General features: G+C 32.6%; 1 protein-coding gene across 1 annotated transcript; it reads right to left on the bottom strand.

The window, feature by feature from the left end:
- Positions 1 to 808: 808 nt before the first annotated feature.
- LOC149569532 (pentatricopeptide repeat-containing protein At2g03880, mitochondrial-like) lies at positions 809 to 4,066 on the bottom strand. Its single transcript, XM_089822210.1, has 2 exons — positions 3,223 to 4,066; positions 809 to 2,747 (listed from the first exon to the last, which is right to left on the bottom strand). Exons 1-2 carry the CDS (start codon positions 3,884 to 3,886, stop codon positions 1,084 to 1,086), a joined length of 2,328 nt encoding a protein of 775 aa, XP_089678336.1. The 5' UTR covers positions 3,887 to 4,066; the 3' UTR covers positions 809 to 1,083.
- Between the last annotated feature and the right edge of the window lie 14,296 nt (positions 4,067 to 18,362).

The following is an 18,362-nucleotide window of genomic DNA, read 5'->3' as shown; positions in this document are numbered from 1 at the left end:
ATAAAAATTCACCTATAACTTTTCTATTTATCTAAAAAAAAATTAAAAGAATGAATATTATACAATTCCTAAAAACAATAAAAAAAATTAGAAACTATTAAAAAAACAATACAAACACAATATATTATTTTACAACAATATAAATAAATATGTAATTATATTTATAATTACATATAATTTTTTACTTAATTCAAAAGAATATAAATACAAATTATTTTACAACAATATAAATAAATATGTAAATATAAAAATTTACCTATAATTCTTTTACTTAATTCAAAAGAATAAAATTTATTTTAATATTGTACAAAAATAAAAAAACACACAATATAATATAAACATAATAATCTAAATAGAATTATAACTATCCTAAGTTTTGGGGCGGTAAGAACTGTGACACAACTGACGATGTCAGAATGGAATGTCAGGCAAGACAGTCTAGCCTCGTACGCGGTGTAGGCAGGGTAAACAAAAAATAGTTTACCCTTTAGCCATTGCCAAAACACGTTCCCTCGACACGTCATTATTGACATGATAACACATTTCCTTATTTAGTGGCATCATATTTTTGTGTTTAGCAGCGTATGACTACCTGGAAATCCGAGCATTTCGGCCATTGATTCTCAAGGACTGAAGCCTATCGGCCTAATACTTTATAACATTTACTGATATCTGACATGCTCCACTAAGAGCCCAGTACCCTCCACTCTTATCCCCACTATAGACCTGGACCTCTCTCCCCTACTCTCTTAAAAGCCCTTCGAAGAAAAAAATCGAACAAAAGCGAAGCTCCCATTGGTTGCCATAATGTCTTAGAATCCAGATCACATATATACAGTAAATCAAATGCAACATATATGTTTGAGAGCTAGGCCGAAGGGACTGCCATAGAAGCTCCTAATATTCGAAGACTAAAGAGTAGTTTTCAATCCTATATGCAATAGCTCACCTGAATGTCACGTTGTGCTCTTAACTTTGATTCATTTCAAATGGAGATAATATCATGGTGTCTGCAAATGCAACAGACCCCAATTGCTAATCTTCAAGGTATTGTGTGCCTTTGGTTCCCATTTAATTTACCTATCACCAGTAATCTCCACATGAACATTGTCCATCTTTAAAATGATGGAAACGATGGGTGTCCCTTACAGTAATATCTCGTGCAGTAATCTTGGAGATGAACTTGGTGGCAGAGTGACAATCACCACACACACGAAGATTTTTAACAATCTGGATGGCCGTACCAGGGGCAGTGTTGAGTAGTCCAAATGCAATAGCCAACTTTTCACTATGGTAGCACAGCATACCTTCTTTTTGTTCTTCTTCCACATCATTCAATGCATATCTCGTGTCAGGAGAATAGCCCGCTTCTTTCATTTCTCCAGACAATCTCTCCAACTCTACATAAATTTCTTTAGTTTGAGGGTGTGATCTGTCTCCTACAAGGAATGTATACAACTGCTTATTAACCTCCATCCAGCTACAACCAGGCTTTTTCTCCACTCTTTGTGCTTTCATGAATCTTCGCACCTTTTCAAACTTATCCCACTTTTCACCTGCTGCATACATGTTTGATAGCAGAACATAAGGTGTGGCATGGTTTGGTTTCAACTCCATTAGATGTTTTGCCGCATATTCTCCTATATCCATTTTGCCCTGAATTCTACTGGCAGCAAGCATAGATATCCACACTGCAGCATCAGGTTTTATTGGCATTTTTTTGATAAAGTCTTGTGCTTCATCCAGCTGGCCAGCACGGCACAGAAGGTCGACCATGCAGCAGTAGTGCTCCATTATGGGTGTGATGTTATAAATCTTACTCATGCAATCAAAATATCGCCATCCATCATCCACAAGACCAGCATGGCAGGATGCAGACAGAATATTGACAAAGGTGACACAATCTGGTTTTGTTCCCGACTGTAGCATTTGTTCGAAACATTGAATAGCCTTCCTGCCAAACCCATGCATCCCATACCCTGCAATCATTGCACTCCACGAAACTGCATCTCTTTTAGACATGCTTTCAAATAAATTACAGGCATTCACTAAGCTCCCACATTTGGCATACATGTCCATAAGTGCATTTCCAACAAAAATGACAGATTGCAATCCATTTCTTATAACATACTCATGAATCTCCTTCCCTCGTTCCATGGCGGCCAAAGTGGCACACGCTGGGAGAACACCACCAATTGTCTCAGAATTTGGTTTCACTCTTTTATGTTGCATTTGTTGAAAGAGATTCAGAGATTCCTCATAATATCCATTCTGTGCGTACCCTGCAACCATTGCATTCCACGCAGCCACATTTCTTTCTGGCATCTCTTTAAAAAGCTTCAATGCTTTATCAATATGGCCATTCTGTGCATACCCTGCAATCATTGCATTCCATGAAACAACATCACGTTCAGGCATGTGAGTAAAGAGTTTTTCAGCCTCATTCACAAGACCATTCTGTGCGTATGCTGCAATCATTGTTGTCCAAGAAACCACATTCCTTTCGGGCATCCTATTGAAAAAATCCATTGCTTCCTCAATCTTCCTGTTTTGAGCATATCCTGCAACCATCGCATTCCAAGAGACAACATTCCTCTCTGGCATATTCTCAAAGAGTTTCTGAGCTGCATCCATGTTCCCACACTGTCCGTACCCCACAATCATTGTAGTCCATGAGACCACATTTTTCACGGGCATTTTGTCAAACAGCTTCAGTGCCTCATCAAAGTTTCCAACCTGCACATATCCTGCAATTAGGGATAATTTTAAGAAAGCGTGCATTTAAAAGAGAGTAGAGATTATTGGGAATCTTTTGAAATGCTAAATCTCGGTTTCTTAAAATTGGGTTTTACAACTACAAATGTTACTCATTTCTTTACATTCAATGTAGTGGAACGTATCAGAGATTATTATAAAGTTTTTGAGCACTCAAAAGAACTTAAAACCTCAGGCAGTCGACCAATTCAGTTCCATCGAGTTCGACTTTGAGACAGTGGTTTGTAGCTATAGCATTCGGACAGATCACTAATTATGTGGGAGTCAACTAATGTTACTTCTGACAGCTAAAGAGTTACTGCACTGCACAAATAGATTGGTAAAATCCCACCGACAAAAAATGCTTTTATAGAACTTGGAGCGACTTTGTATTCTCTAATAACAAATACCCTGTTTTCATAAAAAGGGAACCAATTCACAAATACTATCCACTAAAGTCATCCTTACCTGCAATCATAGAATTCCACAACACAACATCTCGGTCAGGCATTTTGTCAAACACGTCGCGCGCATCCTTGATGCTCCCACATTTCACATACATATCTATAAGAGCACTGCCCAAAAACACATTTGGTTGGAACCCAATATTCTGTATGTGTTCATGGACGTCCCTACCGATCTTTAGCGCCCTCAGATTAGCACAAGCCGAGAGGACACCCACGAAGGTATGCTGGTTTGGTTGGGCTTGAGTCTCTTTCATTTCATCAAACAACTCCAATGCATCTTCACTGTGTCCATGCTTCGCATAAGCCGAAATCAAGGCAGTCCAAGAGATCACATTACGAAAAGACATTTCATCCAGAACTTTTCTACCGTTACCCAAAGTGCCACATTTAGTGTACATGATCAACAATGTATTTGCCAAAAAGATGTTTGGGATTAAACCCGTTTGAATGATGTGGGCATGGACTACTTTACCCCCTGCTAATGATTTATTACTGTCGCAAACTTGCAGAATGGAAGCATATGTTTCGTGGTCTGCTGGAATGCTTTCGCTCGTCATCAGTTCTAAACGGTAAAGAGCTTGTTTGAGGCGGTCCTGTTTGTAGAATTTTTTGCAGTTGGTAGCATGTTGTGGCAGCGTAACATATGCAGGAGAAATGCTTCTCATTATGCCCTGCAAGATTTACGCCGCTACTCGTCCTACTTTTGGTTAGCGTTGTTCACTGTCTTGTGGTATCAATCTTTCCATTTCATTTTTTAAGAGTGAACTATCATACCCAGGGTAATGCCAATTGAATTCTGCAAGACCTTATTTTTGAATTGTATGATAATGTAGAATGTGGAACGTGGAATGTTTTGGTTGGTTTATAGTTAAGTGGTTCAGTCTTCTTGAGTGTAAAAAGTTAGATATTATAAGGTTGAATTTTAGATTGTGCTTCAAGTAAAATGAATTTTGATTCTCAATTAAAGAGGTTTAGTGTTTCTATATGGAGTAGTTAAAATTCTTTGTCAAAGTTTTTGTGTAAGTTGGTGTATTCATAGACTTGGTGCTCTTGCTTAAATACTAAACTTAAACTTAAGTATCAACTTTCACCTATTAAATTTTTTATTATGATATTAATAATTTGATGAAATCAATTGATAAAATTATATATATATATATATATATATATATATATATATATATATATATATATATATATATATATATATATATATATATATATATATATATATAGTCTTGTGTGTGAGATAATATTTGATATTAAATAATTAATTTTATGAAATCTATCTATTTATATATAAGAAAGCAATTGTTTTATTTGTTTAAATTTACAACATGGATAAGAATGTTAGTGCCATACATAGTTAGGTCTCTCGCTATAATTATATAAAGTTTAGGAGGTTAAAAAGATTTAACTTTTTGTTTGAAAGTTGATAGTGACATGGTTGATGGTTAAGTTGTGGTATTGTAATGTGAGAAGTGGTATTGGTGAATGTTTGAATAGAAATGAGGTTAAAAAAAATCCCCTTGAAAAATGTATTTAAAATGTTATAATTGATGTACAATTAATGGTTGTGATAGATACAGATATAAGTATCAAATCTATTATGTTTTGAGTAAGTTTTTAAGGGTATGTCTAAGTGATTCTTATATACTTCTTATAATGTCATTTTTAGTCATTCATGTCAGCAACCATTAGATCAAGGATGTAATGCTTGATCCAAATAGAGGAACACTAATTGCAAATCATTCTTATCACATCATACTTTTAGAGATTCTCATAGCTTGCAAAAAAAATTGAGCACATTCATTGTTTTGAAATGACATTAAACAATGACATGCCAACATCGCACTCTAGAAACATTCACATTGACAACCATTAGGCCAGGGAGGTGATCATTGATCTGAATATAGGAGCATCGATTGAAAAACATACTTAGTAAATCATATCTTAATAGATTCTCATAGCTTGCAAATAAATTTGATTGCATACTTTTTTTTTGAAATGACATCAAACAGTGACATGTGAAAACTATAGGCCAAAAGAAACCTATTTTTGCCAGTCACGACTCACTCAACATTTTGAAAACTCAAGCAATTTAAAAAGAAATTCATTCAAGAAAATAAATTGAATTTTCAAGTGTGTACTTGGTGTATATACATTTTAAAATGCTTGTTATACATGTACATTATCATATTGAATATGTTTGTAGGAAATTTAGGAAAATTATTTTTCTAAATTTCTACTTACTTTTCATGTTAGATATAAAACTAAACTAAATATAATGGTTAAGTTTTAGTGATCATATTTAAAATGTTGTGTTATTATTTGAAAGGTTATTAAAATTTATATTATATTTGAATGGTTAAGAAATTAAACTCGACTAAACAAGGGGTTAAAATAAGAAAGTTGCTAGAATTTCTTTCTTCAAATTTTAAATCCAAGATTATTTTATTAAATATGAGAATTTAGAGATTTAAAGTTTTTTACCTTCTTTAATAAACCTTCAGTTATATGAATATTTCTGTTTAAATAATTATTTTTCTTATTCTTGATTGTACTTAAACAAATTGGATGAGAGAACATTATCTTCATCCTTCGGTTATATACCATCTTTCCTCTTGAAGGTATATGAGATAGCTAGTCCAATATTACTTCACATTTCTTCATATAGTATATTTCTCTTCAAAATATATTTATTTTTTCAAAGATACATGCAACGATGTTGTAAATTTTTTCACTTGCCTCAACTATGTTTTAATACTTTACTTGAAATTGTAATCATGAATGTCCTATGTACATCACTTTATTCATGAGCTTGGTTTGAATAGAGTCTAATAGTTTTTGTAAGTTTTCAACTACTTGTTATCTAATTTTTATTTTTTCTCTATTATCAACCGTTAAAATAGGGGTTATTTCTTTTCACACACATAACTTTGCATGTAATCATTTTTTTAAAAAAAATTGAAGAATCATCTAAAACCTTTTACATTATAATTTTATTGTAATTTAAGAAAACATATCTTTACATGCAATTTTGTTGAAAAGAATGTATTATTTCATATCCATCAAGTTTTCTATCATATACTAAAAATTATATCATTAGTTTTCTCTTCATTCACATTATTTTTTGCTCCTTGAGCAATTTTATCTTGAATTTATTTAACTTTTGACATATTTTTCAACTTGTTCATCAATAACTATAACATGTTTCTCTTGGTTGGATGCAATGAATATTTGTATTAGTTAGATATAATTTCCACTATGGAGAACACCTTTTGATTTGACCTAATTTTATTGGGCCTAATTTTTCTCATAAAATATCATTAAAATTTGAAAGACATATCTTTCAAACATAGGTGGAATTGAAGTCCACAATTTGGTCAAGGAATGTAGTGAAGCTTTGTGTAATGCCATGTCAAGGAACCCAAAAGAAATTAGCCTAAAGTGTCACTAAGTTTTCCAAACTTTTTTTTTTGAAAGATTAAAACAACAAGAGATAACATAGTGGAAGCAATAACTCTCATACATACAAAAAACCCATAAAAAAATTACATATCTTAAGGGTTCCATGACGTTGAATCATATATATAAGTTTTATACATAACAAAATCCACATTGTGGAATAACCATAAGTATGAATCAAATGAAATAATATACAATTGCATAAGATGCCACATGACATAACCATAATGCATAATCATCCGCTACATAAGCCACAAGGTATGAAAAGCTCAAAGAATATACATAATGAATAAATACAACATCTCATAAGATCTCCAAATAATCAAGTACAATACAATAGAATATAATCATCAAACATAAACACGAGATTAGAATGAAAGGAACAACTGCACAAGTACATCTAGCAACAACATCCAGCTGTCGGATCTCAATGGTATAAGAAACACTACCACCCGACCTCGTGAAACCTAAATGGCCCTCTCCCCCCATGCTCAGGAGATAATCTCAAGTCCCATACATATATCAAATCCAACAGTCATAACCATGATCTAGGTCAAGGAAATCTTGATAGCAATCTATCTCAAAGGGTACCAAGACACAAGTAACACCTAAACCTAGAGGAAACAAAGACACGTAGGAAATCTACCATGTAAGTGGGAAAGTGTCATCGTATGAGTCAACTCTAAGGTTACCTTGGCAACCTCTTTGGACTCCAGACCCCTAGTGACTCTATACGACATCAATATCCTTTCTTACAAACAAGGCATACTAACGAGGCAAGGTCACAACCGAACATCCTCTCTACTCCCATCGTAGTATGTACTAGCACACGAGGCATAGGTGAGGTAAAACATTGATTCTTATTAATTCATTTTAAACCCAGCTAATGAAATATTATCACTTATTAATACTACTTACAATGGGTTACCCAAGTAGCCTCTTTAGGGCTTTGACCTCCATTGCAAGTCACTTCCCAAAATACATATAGATAACCTATCCTAAGCTTATAAAAAACAACTCATAAAATCACAATATTCACCTCAGTCCTATACAAGCAACTTGAAAGCACCAAAGATAACAGATCAAAACTCACAAGTTACGCCAAGAAAATCATAATATTCACCTCAGTCCTGTACAAGCAACTAGAAAGCACCAAAAGATAATTGATTGAAACACCAAGAAAATCACAATATTCACCTCAGTCCTGTACAAGCAACTAAAAAGCACCAAAAGATAGCTAATCAAAGCTCATAATAGAATTACATGATTGTATCACAATGGTTGGGAATAAAAGATCATGACCAAATAAAATACATCATAGCATCATAGATCAAACACCTAACCATGACATCATATAAAACATCATAAAACAATAACTCCTAGGCCTCTGGTAAACATCCAAGATTGGCCAACATACTAAGTCAAACCCAACCCCAGTAAAATAAACCATACATCACACTAAATGTAGTTCCATAATACAACTGGGTTTTGAAAACATAAAAAAATTCTTTTCACAAAAAAGTTTTTAAGTTTTCGTTTTCAAGGTGTCACAATTGATACAGTTTTCAAGTTCACAAGTATTTCAAAATTCCTTAGTATTAAAAATCATTTTCATATAAAACTGATCCATCTAAACAAAATCCAAGTTTCATAAAGAATACAATCAACTCCTCATTTATAAACTGATTTACAATTTCCAATTTAAAAAGAAAATATCGTTAATTAAGAAAATTTCAAATAAAATCTGTAATTAAAATAATTATAAAAATGTAATAATAACCATTAAACTAGCAAGAGAACGAGGCAACGTATGAGAAAAAGATTGTTGATGCTCCTAAGGTTCCTATTTTTGCCACGATTGATATTATCTAGGCTACTGCTGAAGCTAGTAAGGAGATGGAGAAGAGCATCAAGGAACTAGTGTAGGTGTTGGTTGTGGTTGCTAGTGTGCTAGTTGCGGATCCGAGTGTTGTTGTTGGTTTTGTTTTTAAATTTTCCATCTTTCTGTTTAAACTTTTCGGTTCCATGTCCTTGTAAAACTTGGGGGTGTTTAGTTAAAACTTGCGATTTTAGTCCTTGTAAAACTTGGTTGGTTCTTTATGCTGATCTTTTGCTTTTGTTAAAGGGTTTTGGATCCCTTCAAAACCCAATTTTACTTTAATCTAAAACTATTAAAATAATAATAATAATTACTTTATTCATAACTAATATTTATTAGTTAATAATGATAATAATTAAAAACTTTTAATAATAAAAACAAAAATAATTAATAAATTTATTTAAATAATTTTTTGATTTTAATAATTTAAAATATATAATTAAAAAAAACTAAATTAAACTTAGCTCACCTCTTCTTTTAAAACCTGTAGGCTGTACTAGTTGTTGCAATAGCTCTGCTGACACAACAAAAGAGTATTGCCTATGACAATTTCTATTGCTACGGTAGTAGAGTATTGCCTACGATAGTACCTACTCTTACGACAGTTGATCCTGCCATGTAGCAGGCCTTTAAAGCCGCCTATAGAACTCTCATAGCTTTAGATAGGAGGAAGAAAAAAGTGGAGGGTTGTGGGGGTGGGGGGGTGGCCCCGATTCTCTAAATATATTATTATATATTTTTAAAAATAATTTCCTTTTTAAAATAAAGCCCTCCCAAAGATATACCCAATCCATATTTTTTTAAAATATAATTTCCTCAATAATTTATCAATTATTGTGGTAAGTACACACACACATTTACAAAAATAGATTTGATAGGGCAACATAATTGAAACAGTCAAATTTATTAAATTAAATTCTGGTTTTCTTTTCCAAACCCCATCCCGATTCATAATTTTCTAAATTGATTCAATTTTCCAATAAGAGTTTCTCAAACAAGGTTTTCAAATTTAATTCCATTCGCATATGTTTCAATAACGAAGAACAATAAATTTAACAAGGGTTTCAACTAGAACTATTTCTAGAAATAGATCCATAAACAAACATGGAGAAGACAGAAAATTCAAAGAGGAATTATTGTGATAATCTCAACAAAGATCCTACCTCGATTTGATGCTAACCAGATGAATGCTCAGAAGTTGCAAGAATTCTCATCTTCTTCAAAAGCCCTTTCTTGAAATTTGCTCCTCCAAACCTGTGTGTGGAGAAATGAGCTCTAATATCTTAATAAAGAGCATTTTCCTTTAGGGTTTCAGTCTTGCAAACACGAAAAGCCTTTTCTTTTATTATTTTACTTTCATGTGCAAAATTTTTATGTTTTAATTAAAATAAACTTTATCAAATTTATTTTTTTCTCTCTTTTATTAAATCACAAGATGTCTTTAATAGTATATATATTAATTAAAATAATAATAATATTTAGAGTTCATTAATTAAAATGAAACTCCTAAATTAATTATTATTAAATTTAATAAATATTATTACAACAAATTAGAACTTTAATTAATTTTTTAAAATTTAATTCTTCTATTTAATTAATTTCTCAATTAATTAAATATAATTAAAATTTAATTTTTGCTTTATAATTTTTTTGTTAAATTAAATCATTTAATATTCTCTTAATTCCATTTAATTATAACTAAAAATCACAGCAAACCCACAAATCTAAATAAGTAAACCCATTTTAAAGACAAAGTATTAAATCAAGCTCAAGGGGCAAAATCTCAAATTCACATCACTTGACGAATTCAATAGGGTAAATAATTCAGATACTTGTCTTATTTTCTAAGACAATTGGCTTAGGGTTAGGATTTGGACTTGAGAATTATCTCCCCTCTTTACCTTTGAGATACTGCGAGGGCACACTCATCCTGGCAATTCAGGGAATCCAATACCTGGTACTTGCAATTTGCATATACAACATCATAAAACAATAACTCATGTAAAAGCTATGCATGTAAAAGCTAAGCATGTACATATACATATATATCTGAACTAAACAGGAAATGGTAGGGAGTGGTGCATCATGTAGATCCTGACTAGCAGGTGACTATGACTCCCTCCCTCAACCACATTAGAAACGTCAAACATAAAGTAAAACATACATGTAGACCATACACATGCAAGTAGACCATACACATGCAAGTATGGGGTAAGTAACCATAGAAAAATGCATATAAATCATCCATCTAACTATCATCATGAAATAAATGAAAGCACTATATGAACATACAAAGCATCATCATCGAAATAATAAACATAAACACCTGAAATAATCGATATCAAGTAGCTCATCAAATATATAAACTAAGTATGAAATAACATCTAATAAAATTAGGTAACTTCAGTACCACTAAAACATAAAACATAACCATAAAGCTAGCCTAAAAGAATTCGACAATACAACATGAAAAGTAAACTAGGGATAGGCATTACACTTTGCGCCACATGTCACCTATTTTAATAGTTCATTTCCATGAGCTTGATTTTTTGGGTGAATATAATGTCAATTTAGTTTAGAAATTTAGTGCAAGCACATCCTTAGGAGAAGTACAGTAATACTTTATCACCAACACTCATTTATTTACAAATTTGAATCACTAGCTAGTATAACATATTGTTATATTTTACATGGTTTAATAACCAAGTCTCATGAATTTAGTACAAAATGTTAAAAATTGAACTAGGTTTGAAGATAATTGATGTATTTTTCTTTTGAATCCATACCAAAGTACAAGAATACTATAGTTGTAGAGTTACTTTTGATGCTAGAGAATTTGATGTTTACAAAAATTAAGGAGAGACTTGTTGAGCCCATGCAAGTGGACATTTGACACCATATATTTTCATATATTTTTTGGTTTGGTGAATTAGGTGTTGCTAGTATACTACATGTTTTAGGGAATATTCAACTCTGTGACACCTTTTATGACCAACAAACATCATTAAGGAGGTTGGATATTGATTTATATTGCACAACTATCAAAACATGATTTAGGAGGAGAAATGAGACATTTTAATTGAGGTTGAAGTATTGAGTGTAGACACAAGAAGCACATGGCTTACGATAGAGTTTAAGGTTAAGGCTATTTGATTTTTGATGTAATGTGTGTGTGTGTGTGTGCGTGTGTGCACGCATCTCTCACTCTTTCTAGATATAGATATAGAGATATATAGATTTTCACAAAAGGTAAACCTCATGTCATTATGATGTGTATTTGTTGTTACTATCCATGGAGCTATATATAGTCCTTCATTAAACCCACTTTAGATGAATATATTAATTATAAATACTAGTCCACTAAATCGAAATAATGTTGGTCAATGCATTGTTGTTGTGGTGATCCCCTTGGGAAAATACACTAATCACTACAGAGGCAATGGTCACCCTTCAAACTTTGATATTGGCTAAGGAGTTGGGGCTCACTAATTTTTGGCTTGAATGAGACTCAAACAACATAATTAGATGCTTGAATGGATTGTCTAAACCTTTTTGGAAAATATCCAATATCATTTTAAATGTTAGGTAGATTCTCAATTCTATGGATAAATATTACATTTCCCACACCTTTAGAGAGTTGAACTTGGTCGTTGACTTGTTAACTAATGTGGTAGTAAGATCTAATCAACAAGTGATGTGGCATGAGGAGGCGTATTTACTAATTGAGGTCACATCTCACATTAATTATGACAAGATTAATAGAAAGTGAGGATTATTATCAAATGAATAAGTTAGTACTCCGAAGCATTTTTTATGATTACAAGTAAAGTGAGATGTCCTCATGACACTTGTGGTAATAATTGCCACTTTCACTCACATTTTATGGGCATTTTTTTGTCTAGGATTTGATCTTATTTACCACACTTTTATTTTTTATTGTTCACTTTACCACTGTACTGTGTGCTCTTCAATATTGGTTTTGTTTGGACTCATCTTGCTAGCTACTTGGGGTATTGGAAATACTCTTTTATTAAAATGGATGGTTGGAGGAAGCATAGAGAGCCTGTTTCACATGAGAAGTGGAGGAAAAAAAAGAGGGTTTGGGATATCCTTGAAGGTAGTGGGCTTACTCTAGTCATGGAAGTAACTAGACATGATCACTAAATTTTTCTATAAAAATTGGGATGAGGGTTCTCTGGCTTTTCAAGGGAATACATTTACAGTTAATTAGGAAAGGATATCCTAAGTTATGGGCATCTCGACTATTGGGAAATCATTATATAGGTATAGGAAGTACTATGATACTGTTATCAATACCTTCCCCAAGGATGAGGATGAGAGAGAGGCATCGGTCAAAATGGAAAAAAAATATTACTCTCCAAGATCCATCATGAAGATATGGAGGATGGTTCTCTTGGAAATTATGTATTGTATTATACTTGATGGCCATTCTTTTAGAGTACAGACCTACCATTTTGCACTGTTGAACCATTTCTCACACAATAATAAATTTTTCATCTCTCACTACTTGTTCACTTCCTTGAATAGTAGTATTGATGAGATTCATTCTTAGGAAGTCACTAATCCCCATTTTTAGGATAAACTAATGATCCTTATTAACAATCACCTCAAGGAAAATTATGTTGAGTCATCCATTCAAGGCAATTCTGAGTCTGGGAAGGAGATGAAAGCCTTTGATTCCTTTGATGGTGAGAATTTTTATGATACTAATGTTAGTAGGGATTCATAGTTAGAGGAATATGAGGGGAAGGGTACCAAGAAAAAAGGAAAGGGGGATACCCTCAAAAAGAAAACCACTCCTAAGACCAACAAGTTTGTGTGGAAGAAGAGAAAAAAACCCTAAGGGGGAGGTCTCCTTTGATGAAGAGAATAGTGAGAATTATGTAAACATATATAATGACAAGGATGAGTTGGGGATGCAGAGAAAGAGGAAGAAGAAGCCCCATGATACCACTAAAATCTAAGAGGATCCTATTAGGGATGTCCTCCATAGTGCTTTGAATGTTGAGGATTCCACTCCTATTCAATCTAATATCCATAATGATAACATCCCCTAGAATATGGAACCTGAGAATTGGAAGGTCATGGATTTGGAGAAGATGAGAATAAGGGTCCCAAGGAAGAAGATTAATATGGTCATTAATGATAAGGAGGAGGGTGATGCGAATCTAGACCAGATAATTGACACTTCCATGCTCCTCTACAATGCCTTTTTTTTTTGTCTGTTGACATTTTTTTGTTGTGCTTTAATGGTTTATATCTTTAGTTCTTTATTGTAATAGGTTTGATGACCCCTTGAATACTTGTTTTCACTTAATCAAAAACATAAGGCCACTAAAAATAATATTAGAACTTATACTAGGTCCTTTCATAATTATTTCTAACACATAATAACTGAATGTATACAAATAACATGGGCATATTCTCCCATAATAAGTGTATTTTGTATAAGTATGCCATTAATGATAGAAGAAATTTAATCAACATGCATTTTATCACTAAGATAATAATTACAAATAGAGAAATTCAAAATCCACAATTATATTGTTGTGTGTGAGGGTAAATAACATGCATCTATAACACTAAAAACCCTCAAAGAAAGATGATTGATCAAGATAGATGGATGTAGGAGAACTCATGAATTCAAAAAAAGGGTTATTATGCTTTCTAGGTACAACACAATATGATTGAGCTCCATAGTTACGAAAAAGCCATACATGGATGAAGTGACTTAGTCACTATTGTAGGTCATCAAAGATGTATCATTAGAATGTATAAATATGAACACACCAAGCATAGTAATAGATTAGGGAAACATATCCATGATGAGACAATATAAGAAATAATGAAATAAAGAGTTATTACTGTCATATTAGGAAAAGTTTAAAAAATAAAGGTATACTAGACATAAAATTAAGTGTATCATATAAACCTTGAGGTCAAAGAAAAGGTGGGTAGGGTGGATAAGAGATGTAATATCAAAATATACACCACGTTGGTTCCTCAAATTGTTGGTTGAAATACCTATGAGCCTTGATTTATCAATGCAGGGTAATTTAACACAATTTGGCCAATGACTAGTATTGATGCTTAAAGATCAAATATTCTTCACTTCAGGCTCTGCCAACCTAGGTAGGTATACCTTATGAAAACTAATTTATTATACTTATGCAAATTCTATTAACCGATGCTCTTGAGATTGCAAGTTATTCTCAAGGAGAAATCAAACTTTTTAATTCTTAGAATACCATAATGTGTATCTTATAATTTGAAAATACAAAGAACTTAGGTATAATAGAGAACTCCACCAACTTCAATTAATAACAAACCTTATTGAATTAAATTAGACCAATTCCTTATTCCAATTGGGTAGAACAAAGTCAGATTTGTACCAACTTCATGATTATGAAAACCCTTTAGAGACAACACATGCTTACCATCAATCACTAAAAAAAGATCTTTAACACAAAATCCTAGTTCAATCATTTTTAAATTCAAACTTGGAAGACCAATTGAACAAAAACAACAATGCTTGCGATTTTCTAGTATCAAGAGATTGTATCATATGTCAATGTATTAATGAAAATATGAATCTAAGAGGACAACCTATTGAGTGCTAATGGAGATTATTTTTCACAATTTTGGAAGAGAAAATAGAGTATTTTATTAATTTCAAAAGGTGTACAATTGAGATGTGATTGGTTGCAATATCTACTCACATTATGCATAGATTATACATTTATGCACTATGCCCTGATTTGTACATTTTTTTCTCTATATTCTTCTATATCTTATCCTAGGGTCTTGGTACCTCTAATTATAGAAAATGAAGAGGTGCAACAAAATTTTTAGACCTTTCAAAAATACTTAACTAAAACTAATTGCAACCATACACAAAATATTTACAATTAACAAAAAGAGAGATTTTCATAATCATCAAGGAAGAAGGTCACATAACATGTCCAACATGTCATTTAGGTATTCACAATCACCCAACTACTCTCCTCACTCCACCAACATTTTCTCAATCTTGGCCTTGTCTTCTTCCAACTCAAGCTCATGGAAATCACTCACATAACTATCATAGTTTTTTATGAGATCCCACACAACCACATACATGTTATTGGTAATGTCAAATTGGTCTTCTTCTTCAAGAGAAAGGTCCATCTATGTGACTAGTTTTGGTTCATGTCATGTTGGATGCTCTTGCACTAGCAACCCCATTCTCCCACCTGCAACTTGAAATTTTGTAACCTAGAGAACTTGCTAGAGAATGCACTCTAAAATCTTGTTTGAAAAATCAACTAGCAATGATGCCTTAGTAAAATAATAGCATTTAATAACCCATCAATTCTAAAAATCCTATCGACATCATTCCACACATGTTCGGCTTGTGTATATAAACGTTTATGTCTTTTTCATTTAAAGCTTGCAAAATTTTCTTTGTACTTTTCAAGATATCTTGAGTACAGTAATTTCATATTTTTACATTTTTATCTAGCTACCCCCTACAAAACTATTATGACCATTAGTGCAATTGAAACCATTTTCCCATTTTGAGGCATGCCCTAGACACCTCCTGCAATATGGTGAAGAATCATCATTTGGCACAACACCTTACTCATGCTATATGAAACCTTAAAAATTGCTAAATCATGAGCTCATGATAACACCCCTTGCGAAGTTCTAAAAATTCTTCATTTTGCAAGCCATATTATGCTCCTTTTCCATAATCATGGCAATTGTTAAATCATGAGCTCATGATAACATCCCTTGCGAAGTTCTAAAAATTCTTCATTTTGCAAGTCATATCATGCTCCTCTTCCATAATCATGACTTCACATCCCCTATATAAAATTTCCTCTAAAATAGAAAATTTGCATTTTTGGATCATGTCCTGATTGTTGTTTGTGATATGGAAAAAAAAAATTGTTTCACACCATCCTTCACATTGTGCTTGAAAAATTCTATTTTTATTTTTATTTTTTCATCGATCTCTTACACCCACCCCTCCAAAATGGGAAAATCCTCTTTTATGAAATTTTGATGCCAAATTTAAGATAATGTTGAGGGCTACATCACACAAAACCTTGAAATGATGATACATCAATAAAATATAACTATGGAAAATGAATATGATATCCAAAAATAATATGTGAATACACACAAACACACACACACACACACACACACACACACACACACACACACACACACACACACACACACACAAGGTGTATACAAGATAATTGACACTCTATTTCTTAATGTAGACTTGGAAGGAAGCTTGTTAAGGATTGTAACTTTGATCACATGATTCTGTTGGAAATATAAGAGGAATAACTAAGATGGGAGGGGTGAATCAGTTACCACAAAAATAAATCCAAGATCCCTTAAATTTTACTACAAATCAAAACATAAACTCTGATTAAACTATATTCTGCTATCACTAGGCAAACACATAGGCACTCGATTAACACAAGCAAATACTGCAACTTAGCAAGCACTGAGAATCAACTATAACTTAGCAATAACTAACTATATTGATCTCAATGTGATTAACCTTAAACTTAACTTAGTTGCATACACATAAAAGAAATAGCATGAACACAAGTGATACCAAGATTTAACGTCGGACACCCAATTTGGGAAAAGCCACCAATTGTAACTAGTTACAATTTTTCACTCTTCTGAAGTGAGCCCTATTAGGAGCCAACCCTGTTAAAGGTTACAAAAAAAACTATTAGGTGTGATTCTATTAGATGATTTAATCACCCTATTAGGGGTGGCCTTGTTAGAGGTCTTTAAGACACTTCAAGTAGAAATGCCACCTTGTTAAAGGATTTACGAATAGTTGTTAAGTCAATTCTGTTAAGATATTTAGATCACTGTTATGATGGTTAGAGAGTAAAAATGAGATGACCTAATTTTTGACACAATTGAATTGCTAATTACATATCTCAATTCTCACTTTAATGCTTGATCCTTCCTAATCAAATGTATCTTTGTAACTCCACAACGATATTCTGCTTATCCTTCAAATTTGCTTCCTCTAAGCATCTTCAAATCTTCTATTGTCTTCCACACATTAAATCCGATAACTTGACCTTATATTTACATCTTATACATTGTCAAGTTATCTTGAATACAACTTAGAGTACTTAATATTCATCTCCTCAGTCGGCTAGAACCAACAAAAAAATCAATTAAACTCAATATGCCAAAACAAGAAAATCCTTCATTTTCTGACCTTGCTTGGTAGACACTAACCAAAACAAACTTTCCATCATTAACCAAGTGAGCTCAACTAACACTAGTTCTCATGCTAGCTTTCTTTGCTTCCTGGGTGAACTTGGTAGACACTGCCTTCTACAAATTCTCTTTGGTAACCAAGTGGGCTTAGTTAACACTCGTTATCTTCCAACTTTCATTTGTCTCCCAAATGAACTTAGTAGACACTAACTTCTAGACTTGGCATATATAGAAATGCTTAACAAACATAGGAAACTGTCTTCATTTCCCAACTAAGCTTGACATACACTGACTAGCAATGATATGACATTTTGTGTGGCATCAGAGACAATATACAATTGATCAATTGTTTTCAACAATCTCCCTCTTTGACATTGATGGTAACACAACGTGTTATAATACAATGAAATTTTAGAGCAAGAATAAAGTAAGGAATATATCCTTAGTTTCATTCTAATTCTCATCCATGAGAACTCCCTCTGTCATCAAAAATCTATCTTCAACATCTCCTTTTGATAGCA

Source organism: Cupressus sempervirens, chromosome 3 (assembly GCF_028749045.1).
Source record: "Cupressus sempervirens isolate cs-2001-9-10 chromosome 3, ASM2874904v1, whole genome shotgun sequence".
Taxonomy (NCBI): Eukaryota; Viridiplantae; Streptophyta; class Pinopsida; order Cupressales; family Cupressaceae; genus Cupressus; species Cupressus sempervirens.
The sequence above is the reverse complement of the archived record's forward strand: the minus strand, read 5'-3'. Positions and strand labels throughout refer to the sequence as shown.

Bases quoted from the DNA above. Each gene is read 5' to 3' on its own strand.
- LOC149569532 (XM_089822210.1), bottom strand. From the start codon at position 3,886: ATGAGAAGCATTTCTCCTGCATATGTTACGCTGCCACAACATGCTACC. The intron at 2,748-3,222 runs GTAAGGATGACT...CCCTAATTGCAG, and splicing joins GTGGAATTCTATGATTGCAG to GATATGTGCAGGTTGGAAAC.